Raw genomic sequence first — 12183 nt, 5'->3', positions numbered from 1 at the left:
CCTAAGTGTGGCCCTCGAGTCTTTGCTGGAGTGGAGGACCGAGTCAGTTGAGTCCGCAAACAGCTTTTGCTTATCAAAGGGAAGATCCACGATCTTCGCCTGCAGGTCCCTGGGAATACCAGACGTCTGGAGCCAGGATTCCCTACGCATTACCACTGCTGCAGCTGTTGAACGTGCTGCTGTGTCCGCCACATCCAGGGCAATTTGGACTCCCATCCGCGACGCCGCATAGCCCTCTTGGACAATTGCCTTTAACTCCGGCTTCTTGTCCTCTGGGAGTGAATCCATGAGTAATGGTCAAAGTTGTGGTTTGATAGATGTGCTGTGTAATTTGCCACTCTCAATAATAGCGTAGAGGAGGAATATACCTTCCTGCCAAACAGCTCTAGCTTCTTAGCATCTTTATTTGACACCCCCCGCCCCGCCCCCGACTCATACTGAGATGTCTTCGACCTCTGCTGGGACGATTCAACCACCAAAGAATTGGGCTGCGGGTGACTAAAGAGGAACTCCATGCCCTTGGCTGGGACGAAGTACTTCTTATCTGCTCTCGTTTGTAGGAGGAATAGAGGCCGGGGTCTGCCATATGTTAGTGGCTGACTCCATAATGGCTTTATCCAGCAGGATAGCGATTTTAGATGAAGCCGGGGGTCTCAAATTTTTCAGGAGTTTATGATGCTTCTCCTGCACCTCTGCTATTTGAATGTCCTGCGTGAAAGCTACTCTTTTGAACAGCTCCTGGAATTGTTTAAGGTCATCCGAGGGGGAAAACATCCCCGGGGGCCATGGCCTCAACTGGGGAGGATGAGGAGGAACCACTGGGGTACACCTCCCTCAAATCCTCTGGCTCCCAAGTTCAGTGATATACTTGCTCCCTGGAGGACTGTGAAGGGAAGTCTCGGGATTCTGGACCTAATTCCCCGAGACAACTGTGTTCCCATCCCAGAGCGAGAGTGTACATGGGAGTACTGACGAGTAGCAGGGAAGGACCTGCCCTTGGATCTAGACCTGTGGTGTCTGTGTTCAGCATGATGAGGACAACCATAGCAGCATGGGCAAGGGCCCGGTGATGGAGACCTGGACCACAATCGGGGAGTGTACCCATGATGTCTGGGACAGCAGGACCTCCGCGACGACAGATAGCGGTGAAGCTGGTTTGTGATAGTACTCAAGGTACTCCATGCCCAGAAATGATGAAGGTGGCCCAAGCCACAGCGAAATTGGAGGAACGGAGAGGGGGGCCCTAAATAAGCTGGTGGAGTTACAGCCCATCAGTGCGGCGTGTGTATCTTGGGGGGTGGTGCTAGGAGATAAGGGCAGCACGGCCCTGCCTGGAGATGGACTGAGGTGCCGAGATTTTGTTTTTGCCTTGCCCCTCCCCGTGCTGGGGATCTTGGCCCCGTTGTCAGCGCTGCGCTCAGCACTCAGCGGCGGTGCCACGCGGGTAGCTTCCTCCAGAGCCCATAGGCTCCGTGCCGGGTGCCCCTGCGCCATCAGTGCTGCGGGGGCCGGTGCCGCCGATTCTGGTGCTTGCAGCGCCTTCCATGCCACCTGTTGTGTAATTGGAGGCTCAGCCTCTGCCACATGCGCTGCTGCACTGCCACTTTCATGAGCTCGCGGCTGGGGGCTTTGCATTCCACTCATCCTGCCCGCTGGGCCCGCCGGCAAGGATCAAGCCGGGGAGAGTTTCCTCCTCTTCTGCACTGAGGGGGTCAAAAAGGCTGCCTTCCTTTTATGCAACCCAGAGGGCCCTTCTGCATGAGGCTTCTCTGGCGGTTCCGGCTAGAGAGCCTTATCAAACAAGATCATTTTGAGCCTCATCTGTCTTTCCTGGCCCTGGCTGTAAGCTTAGTGCAGTGGGAACACTTCTGGGTAATGTGACACTCTCCCAGGCAGTGAATGCTTTCACTATGCCCATCACAGGCCGGTATAGCCTCACAGCATGACTCACTTAAACCCCGAGGAAGCCATCGCGGTGAGTCTTTACTGTTAATAGGGTACTTAGCCACTAATCAGTGCTTTCTAACCCAACATAACATTCACCGGCCTGCGGGGCAGCCAACAGCTTAACTAGCCTTCTTGTCTGCCCTTCTCTCCTTTGTTCCTCTTCTTTCTGCTGTCTAATGTTCTCTTTTTTTTTTTTTATTATTATAGTGACAAAAACAAACTACACATAGAAACAACTCTCTTATCTGTCTCTGGCTTTAGCCAGAGCGGATTCCGTCTGCAGCTGATGGCAGTTGAGAAGGAACTGGCGGGGACCAAATCGCGCACATGGCCGGGGGCATGCAAGGGAGCGGCGCGCGTCAGCGCATGCGTGATCCAATAGAAACTGCTAGAAGAATTCCGATCTGCGGCGCCAGGCGAGCTCGACACCTATTGTGGAGCACCCACGGGGACCACTCGAAGAAGAACAAATTGCCTAGGGAGATTATGGCACCTCCATCAGTGGAAATACTTAAGAGCAAGTTATACAGACATCAGGAATGATCTATATAGTGGTTGGTCCTGCTCTAAGTGCAGGAGACTGGTCTCTACTTCTCAAGCTTCCTTCCAGTTCTAATATTCTATGATTCCTCCACTGAAAAGTAGGTCTGTACAAGCACAAGTTAGAATACCACATTTAAAAATAACTGCTGTCCTCTAGCTGTCCCAAAGTAGTCAGCATCACGATTATGCCATGGGAAGTAAACACGGTCCAAATATTCTCAGCAGGGAAAACAGACCAATGCCATCGGGCCTCTGGTTGAAGACAGCTCCTCCCTCCAGTGACTTGAATAAATCTAAGCAGAAGAAAGCCTGTGCTGAAGAGCCTCACAGCATGTATACAGTTGTGGAATCTAATCCCCAAGGCACAGGTGGAAGCCCACCACTAGGCAATTCAAGGTAGACTAAACAGCACTGAGAAAGACTAAGGAGCAATCTCTTCTGGACCTCCATATCGAGGCCAAGCTGAGCTAGTAGCTATTTAATGGACTGTGGTAGTTTGTAGGTCCATTCTGTCTCTTATCTGGAGGGATCTGAGCCCTCCCAGCTCAGGCACATGCTCCAGTCCCAGAAGGGCTGAGGGCACAAATGCACATCACTGCAGAATGGGGAGCAGAAAACAGATACCCACCAACAATTAGTAGAACCGCCAGGTGAGATTTCATAAAGCAGGAGAAACAACTTGAAAGTCCTGCTTAGATGTAATCTCCACAGCAAATTTCTCATTCCAAGGAGACCAGCACCCTGGGGGAGCTCTATACTGCACCTAATGCAGTGAGGTTGGGTAGCCCAGGTTTAGCTAAGCTCTAACTCCTCCTACTTTAGCCAAAAGAGGATTCAGGGCAAGTTCATTAACACTCAGTGAGCAATCAGCCATGCCACCACGATTAAGGGAAGTAATCAGCTACTCATCCGAGAAACTGCCACAAGGCACCCAAGAACAAATCTGAGCCTGTTCTGTTACCTACAAATCAATGCAATACAAAGTGCATAGATTAGAAAGTTACCCCTGTGGGTATCAAACCGCCACAAATACTTTGTTTCTGATCAGAAGGAAAATCACAACCCTCCAGTTTGACCTTCTGCACAGTACAGGCTACAGAACTGTTCCAGGGATTCCTCCCATGGCTCCCCTATTGGGGAACAATACATTTGGCCACTTTCTCTCAGATGGCTATTGCAACAGGATATGACCACAACTCTCCCTTCCGAGAGCAGGTCTCATTTCAGGACCAGAAAGGAGAGTTCTCTTCAAACTGATTTAGGATAGTCCTTTCATTCATTATACACTTTGGCTCGCAATGCCTATGAAAACACAGCATGCTTAAATGAACATTGCCCTCAAGGTGTCTTAAGCAGTAAGATTTCATAACTGTCAGGGTGGTTAAGTACTGGAATAAATTGCCTAGGGTGGTTGTAGAATTTCCATCAGAGATATTTAAGAACAAGTTAGATAATATCTAACAGGATGATCTATATGGTGCTTGGCTCTGCCATGAGGGAAGGGGTATGTACTTGACCTCTTGAGGTCTCTTCCACTTTAGCATTCTATGTTCTGGGTTAACTTTCAGTATTAGCCACAGCACCACTCTCCAACATATCATTCCTGAAGATGGCACTTTATCACAGGGGAAAGTCCTTGCTTTTTAGAGGGGGGCAAGAAACTGTTTTTCCTGTCCCATGAATCAAATTTAAAAAAAATCCCATCCCAAATCAAGACATCAAAATCTAGACTTTCTGCAAGCCAAACCAATTCTGATCCAGTCAACTGTAATGATTCATTTTGATTAAAACAGTTTTGGAACTTCAGAAAGTTTTTCGAGCTCTTTCCTAGACATTGAGATTGATTCTTTCCCACAAAGGGTTTTGGTTTGAATGAACTGGCATCTTCCAACTATTCTTGTTTACTCAAAGTCCCCAACTGTTCTCTTGATCCTTCAGACAAACCAGCACTAGGAGGCAAAACTTGCACAGGACGACAGCTGATCTGTATCTGAACTGGGAATAGAACCCAGAAAAACTACACTTCAGTCTAGAGCAAGGCGATGAAGTTAAGGACAGTGGCTAAGAGGATCCCCATCTTTCCAGCAGGGGAAGATTAAAGCTGTGCCAAGTTCAGGCATGACACCTATACACTCTGCAATTAATATGCAGATCTGAAAAATTGGCTAAACTCTTCATGTACAGTCCCCAGCTAATTCAACCACAGTGGGATCCTCCTGCAGATATCCATTTTATGAATTCCTTAAATACTGGGTCAAGATGTAAGCCAGGCTACTGTGGCCTAACAGTTACAGTTCAGACACTGGAGGGAATCCAGAGCTCAGTACCTGTAGCCAGAAGATGACATGCAACCTTGAGGTACAGGACACAATCTCAGGACAGAATGTAATGCAACACAGCCCTGGACAACACACCCCTGACCTGGCTCCATTTCTATGTTCCTTCACACAACACTGAAAAAAAGTGCCCTGGACTCAGACTTGGCCAGTTGAATGTCTACAGTCAGAACAGTGGAGCGGCAGGTGCTAGTGCAGCCCACTGAAACAGGTTTTAAGCAATATTTAAATCCCTTCTATTTAGCCCTTGACTAGAATTCCCAAGGCAGCTTGGTCTGCTAGGTTGAAGTAGCATCCCGCAGCCCATCATTTGTTCTGTGCTTAAGATTGAAGTAGGGGACTATAACAGAGTTTTTGTATTGCAGCTGATTGGTTGGTTTCTCTCAGCACAACTCTGTGCTCAGTTCTATGCACATTTAGGGCTGGCGAGCCTGGTAGGCAAGAGGAGGAGACTGAAGTCCCATTTGTCCCCACATAAGGTGCTGCAGAGCCAGCACTTACTCCCCATATCCACCCTCTGCCCCACTCGCCTTGATATAACAAGTTTGATGGGAGGAGTGCAGTCTCCACTGAGACTGCCAGTAAGCAGCAACTGGAATGGCACCATCTCACTGCAGGATGGCCTGAAACCTCGCCACTCAGGGTACCAGCCAGCCATCAGGTGACAGTATTTGAAGTATTAACCTACAGGTAAACAGCTCCACGCACAATCAGCCAGCTCACACAACTCTGGGCATTACAGAAAGCTGTCTTTGGCAACAGTGTGGGTATGGAAGACCACCAGAATTAGAGCTCATGCATGTACACACCAGCAGATCACCCTCAAACTACAGCTGTAGTCAGTATGGCTGCTTGCAAGGAAACTGGGAATCCAGGAAGTTATACCCACCCTTCAGCTTCATCAGCAGAGTGTCTAGGTGCGATGCGAAATCCCTATTTCTCACCATAGTCCAGCACCAATATCAGCAAGGCCAACATGATACACTTCCAGAAGAGCTTTTAACCATTTCTTGATTAATATTCCTTCATCTAAAAAGAATTAGGCTTCTCTACTAACACCAGCTAGGATGCATTTCCCTTCTCCAGTCTCCACCTCTCTGGAGGTGGATAGCATGCAAAGTATACCTAGAGCACCAGAAGGGAAGCTCACTGATACACTACACAGTTAGCAAGACAGTTAATTTTAAAATCAAAAAATTTAGATGGAGAACACCTGCCTGCCAAGGTAGAGAAGGTTCTGTGAAAGGAGTAAAGCCTCCTGGACCAGGCAACCATGAACTCATCTTTTCACATACCCATTTAATTATAATTTGCATTCCCCCATTGCCAGCTGTGACCCACTCTACTCAAGCTAAGCAAGGCTGGCCCTGGCCACTACCTGGATAAAGGCTGTAGAAAATGGGTCCTGTGGTTTCGGCAGGTGGCGCTCTCCACCACTTTGAGCCAGCGCTCACCCAGCTGGCTTACAGAACTCCAAGAGACAATAGTTACCTCTGCTCTTTTCAGCTGAACAAATTTAAAGGTAAAACAAGACTACAGCAAGAATTTGGCCAGGATTCTGTAGCTGATCCCCATCCACAGCACTAGGAGGCAACACAATTTGTTCAGAGTGACAGCAGATCAGCATCTAATCAAACCCAAAACTCCAGACTGAAGTGTGTTCAGTGTAGTTGAAGGAGTGGCTGGGAGGGTCCTGACTCTTCCAGCAGCAAAACATCAGATACCACTATACTGGGGCATCAGGTCACAGGAGAATACCCCTACCTAAACAAAAAAGCAGTCCAGTAGCACTTTAAAGACTAACAAAATAATTTGGTAGGTGATAAGCTTTCATGGGACGGACCCACTTCAGACCATAGCCATATCACAAGAGACTCAATATTTAAGGCACAGAACAAAAAATAGTAATCAAGGCAGACATAAGAATTAAAGTGAGCAAATCAGAGAACAGAGGAAGGGGGGGAAGAAGTCAAGAATTAGATAAAGCAAATTATGTAAAAGAGCCCCTATCATGAGCTAGAAAATTGCCACCCCGATTCAAGCCACATGTTAATGTGTCGAATTTGAATATGAAACAGTTCAGCAGTCTCTCTCCAAACAGCTGTGAAAGTTCCTTTTCAGTAAAACACAGACTTTCAGGTCATTAACAGAATGGCCCACTCCATTAAAGTGCTGGCTGACTGGTTTGTGAATCAGGAGCATTTGTCTGTTTTGTGCCCATTAATTCTTTGTCTAAGAGTTTGAAGTCTGTCCAATACACAAAGCATGTGGTCATTGTTGGCACATGATGGTATATATGATGTTAGTTGAGGAACATGAGAAGGTTCCTGTGATTCTGTGAAAAACCTGGTTAGGTCCAGAGATGTATCTCCAGAAAAGATGTGGACAAAGTTGGCAATGGGCCTTGTTGCAAGGAAAAGTTTCAGGATTGGTATTCCTGTGGCATAGTCTGGCTGTTGGTGAGAATCCCCATAAGGTTGGGAGGTTGTCTGTAGGAGAGAACAGGCCTGTCACCTAGGGCCTTCTGGAGTGTGGCATCCTGCTTAATGATAGGTTGTAGATCTTTCAAGTGTTGCAGTGGTTTGAGTTGGGGACCATAGGTAATGACCAGTGGTGTTCTGTTATTGGCTCTTTTGGGCCTTGCTTGGAGTGGCTGGTTTCTGGGTATCCATCTGGCCCTGTTGCACTGCAGCAGCACTGGGGCTTTTGTGGGGGAGGGGAGGTGTGAGACGACTTCACTCCCTGCAGCACAACACCCCCAGCACCACACTTGAATTGGGTTCTGAACTGACCCAACCCCCAACATGGATCAAGTTGCATTGGTCCACAGCTGAGGACTTGCTATACTACATTGTGGATCAGTGCACAAGCCACTGCTGACTTGAGGGCAATCGACAGGCCAGGCTGTGTTTGGGTGGCACCACATCAGGTTCTCTCCCTGATTTATTGCAATGAATTAAAAGCTCCTAGCCACCACACTAGGTGCTCTGAGCATGAAGAGTTAAATGTAACCCAGCTTTATGCACCACCCCTTGGCTAGGAGAAACATACCTCATCAGGGGTATCCTTGGCATCTGGCTGTCCTGCAGCAGCCCGGCGGGCAAGGTTTCCAGCACGGATATTGCTGAGGTTGATCTGCCGCTCAGGAGGTGGTCCCCCCCGTGGCTGCCCTCGGACAATGATGGCACAGCCTGAGAGGACCTGCAGGGAGGAGGACAGAACGTTAGCGCTCCAACAGCAAATCTAAACCACTGGAGAAGCATCAGGTGACACTGGTTCCATACCAGCCCTACCTCCCTAACATGGGCATTGCACAGACAGGAACCTGCACTCTGACTGCCAAAGGATGTCCCCTCCGCTGTAACAATCCAATTCACCCTCTCCCAGTTCCCGTGTCTAGGCTGTAATCCCCACACCCATCATTTTTTCCAATCACTCTCCACTTCCTGCCATGACTAAATTTCACTACATGCAGAGGTATTTTCAGAAGAGCCACCGCTAGGCACCAGCTTCCATCACTCCCACACCTTGTCCAGCCTGCACACCCACAAGCTCACCAATTGTGGCAGACAGTTCTCAATACCAAGTTTCACAGACCCACCTTCACTAATGGAGTGACATACTAGCTCGGGGTGGCCAACCAGCTAGGGACTAAGAGCCATGTATTATATATTCATTTCTCTCTCTCAATACAGAGATTAAAATATAGAATACATGGCTCAATGCCCTCCCACTCCCCAAGAACCAGGCAACACAGCCCCTCCCACTATGCCAGTGACTCACTAGATCCACCACTACCACCATGCACTTCTCCCACCAAGCACTAGGGTGCTGTGCAGAGCGGTGAACAGCACTCCCAGCACATCTGAGGAGCCACACTTCACGGCTTTAAGAGCTACATGTGGGCCATGCCTGACCTAGTTTATCCGCATGGGGATTTTTGACAGAACTCTGCTCATTTGCTGGGATTTTCAACTGTACCAAAATGGACACTGTTCCCGAGCCCCAAAGGGGAACACTGTCAAACAGCATCTGAAGACCTTGGACTAAAGGGGTCTATGTGTATTCTAGCATTAGGCCTCTGCAGTACAGCCAGCAAAGCCCACTTCCAGCCACTGGGCAGGGGGGAACAGCAGCTGTCACTGCTGCACACTACGGTATCAGCCCCCGATGCAGAGATGTCAGCAGACAGTTGAAAGTTAGCAGGCAGGAGCTGGGAGGCCTTTCTGGAGAAGTAAAATGTGCTGCAGCTGGCCCCACTGGGGCAGAGAGGGATAGGCCTAGTGCCTACCCATGCTCCCAGCCAGAGATGCAGTGGAGTTTAACCAGGCAAGTTGTGTGACCAGCTTCACAGAGCCATCAAGACAGCCAGCTGCAGAGGGATAAGATTCAGAGATCGGCATATCAGTGCCAGATTGAAGTGGTGGTAGAAAGCTCCCCTCCAAGCATCTACAGCAGTGAGTGGACATCCAGAGCACCAAGACTGGAAATTACAGACTGCCAGGTGTGACATGAACAGGACTTCCTGCCCATTCCCCAGAAATGTCCTGCATAAAACCTCCTCACCACACCCAGCAGTAATGAGCACCCCAGCTCAGAGACAAAGGTTTGTTTGCACTGGAGCTTTGTGCAGGTCAGGGAAATTAGCCCAACTGGAGTTCAGCACGGCCTAGTCCCTAGGCCTCCTGCAAACAATTTACCCACAACCTGGCGCTGGCAAGCCTTGCCTCCAGCCAGGGACAGGACGTCAGCAGTCCATGCAGTGGCACCATTGCTGACCCTTGGGTGCAAACAAAGGGCAAGGCAGGGTCTGCAATGACTGAGCAACATTTGGCTCTGCTCCATGCTGCTGTCCCTTTGTGTGTGAAAGTCACCAGAGCAATGCACTGAGCTTCCAGCCCTTCATGCACACTCGCTAGCAGCCCTGCCTCACCCAAAATATGGTCTTGCTCCTCACCTATTTCATCTGAAACTGTCAGCTCTACAGGGAAGGGAAGATGCTTATTCCCATGCACTAAGGCCAAAACACAAGAGCTATCCCTTGAGCATATTAGCAAGGTGTGGGGGAGGGGCACCAGTGTGAGAGTCTTTGCAGGGGAGGCCCTGAAGCATCAGGACTGAGCCCCTGTGGCCATCTCACTAGCCAATCCATGCTCAAAGTCTCAGTCTGCAAGTTTTCCCCAAGTCCACATCCCCTAGCTCCCGGAACACACTCTAGATCTCTCCTTCAGTGCAGCCAGACAAGTCATCTTCACTAGACACAAGACACTGCAGTGAGTGATGTTCCAGCTCTTCCCTGGAAGCTTGGCTGAGACACGGCTCTCCTTCTGCAGTTACAGGAAAATCAGTAAGTCTAATGGGACTGGGCTCTGTTTCCAGCTCTTCCACTGCACTGCTAAGTTCCTTCCCTCACTCCCTGCCTTTGCTCCCCACCTCCTTTTGCTATTCTGTGTTGATAGTCCTAGCTCATAGAAACCTGTCATTACTACATATTTGCACAGAGCTGGATACAACAGCTCCCTTTCTCTGCTGGGGCTCTTATACTAGATCAGTTTTGTACCACACATCACAGAATCTGAGCACCATCCAGTTGTACACTGAGCAACATTGCTCACATGTCACCGCACTACACTACAGACATCGCCGCAGGCCACTTTTAGAGCAGTGCCATCACCATGTAGGAGGCCAAACAAACAGGATGGCTGTACCACATAAGGGGGAAGATTAACCAAAATAACTGTTTAACATGCACCTTAACCACAGGCCAAAAGCAAGCACTTCAGCTTGCCAAGCACATGGGAAGGGTAATGCAGGGGAGGGCATGAGCAGCCACAGCAGGTTTGCTCACTGAGTAGGACCTGGTGGGAAGAACTGCTGAGTGCATTAGACTCAGCGCCTAGATTCTCCCCACATTGGGAGAGGCAGCATGATCAGCCCCAAGGGGAGGGAAAATCCCTTTAACAGTAGCCTTCAATCAGCAAGAGAGGTAAGTACATCCAAAGACCACAGGCTCGGCCACACTGTCTTAAAGGATGACCAAGAAACAAAGCTTATGGTATACACCAAAGGTCCCTGAATATATGGTAGGAAAAAGTCATCCAGTTGTCTAGCCTGTCCTGCTTGCTCATCTTTCACAAGATGCATGATGCAGGGTACCTGGGGCACTGCACATCTGGGCAACAGCCAGGCAGCAAGGGCATTTCTGGAGTTCAAAGGAAACTGCACCTAGCCCTGCTTTGACCCGGGGGAAGGATCACCAAGGAATGGCCCACAAATTCTGACTGATACATGCAATCTGCTGCTTAATCTACAGTTTAATTCTCAATACAGAACACACACACAAGGAAAGCCAGAGAAAGCAGAAGCTGAGATATTGCCCAATGCTGGGCATGCTTTACTAGCATCCTGCAGCATCTAGACAAGAGCACTGCCCAGAACTGGGCAACCTGAGCTAGTAAGTAGGCTGTATGAGTGGCCCTTCTTCCTCTCAGTGGGTTGCAAGATGGTCTCACAGTAAAGAGTAGTTTTGCTTACAGTGCATGCATCCCTAGAATTTGTAGGGTGTGCCAACTGAACAATCAGTGTCATGTGCAATTAAGCACATTCCTCAATTCACATGCCCTTGCTTTATGTGCGTCACATTAGCAATACCACTAGGTGGAAAAAAAAAATGCAGACTGAAGCCAGCCAAATCTGGAAACCCTGCACATAGGCAACAATAAAAAAGATGTCTCATGGGTCACACACAGAACTCCAATGGGGCACAGGTTGCTGACCACTCCTGCTACCCAACCAACTTCAACCTGTGAGTACAGACCAACAGTAGATGGGAAGTGCCACTTCACCCAAGCAATAAAGCATCCACAGCCTGTGCTACTTAGAGTGGTCTTGAGCCCTCCAGTCACCCTCCAGACTTGAGGGCATGGCAATAGCACAGTACCCTGGAGCCTCTCAAAGGCACCCCCTCAGCACAGGTGGCTCTGCAAGCCACAGCTGGGTAGAAAAGCACTAGCAAAGCAAATAAGGGGCTTGTGGAGAGAGCCGCAAATGAAGTTCAGAAAACCTTTAGTACCAGCATGACATTTCAGTGGCACCAGATTGTATCCCTCTGCTAACTGGATCCAGGACTTTAGAGAGAATGTTAATATAATTTGTCTGCCTTTAGATAGCTCCTCTCAGATGGCTATGCATGTGGGACCCTCCAGTGCCAACACTAATGTGACCTTCAGACCTCAGATTGCTGGCATCGATTATCTCTTCGAATAACTGTGCGCCTGCCTAGGCTGTACTCTGCTCAGCTGGCTCCTGGGCCCCCAACAAGCTCAGCCCTCCATCCATCTACAATCACAAGGACTGC

General features: G+C 49.1%; 1 protein-coding gene across 1 annotated transcript in view; it reads right to left on the bottom strand.

The window, feature by feature from the left end:
• The window catches only part of SND1 (staphylococcal nuclease and tudor domain containing 1), a 466768-nt gene that overhangs the window by 424741 nt on the left and 29844 nt on the right, over window positions 1-12183 (bottom strand). The window contains exon 2 of the mRNA XM_074976653.1: window positions 7878-8027. Within this exon, the coding sequence (XP_074832754.1) occupies window positions 7878-8027 (150 nt within the window). The remainder of the gene's footprint in view (window positions 1-7877; window positions 8028-12183) is intronic.

Source organism: Carettochelys insculpta, chromosome 1 (genome assembly GCF_033958435.1).
Source record: "Carettochelys insculpta isolate YL-2023 chromosome 1, ASM3395843v1, whole genome shotgun sequence".
Lineage (NCBI taxonomy): Eukaryota > Metazoa > Chordata > Testudines > Carettochelyidae > Carettochelys > Carettochelys insculpta.
This window is presented reverse-complemented; position numbering and strand designations above follow the sequence as displayed.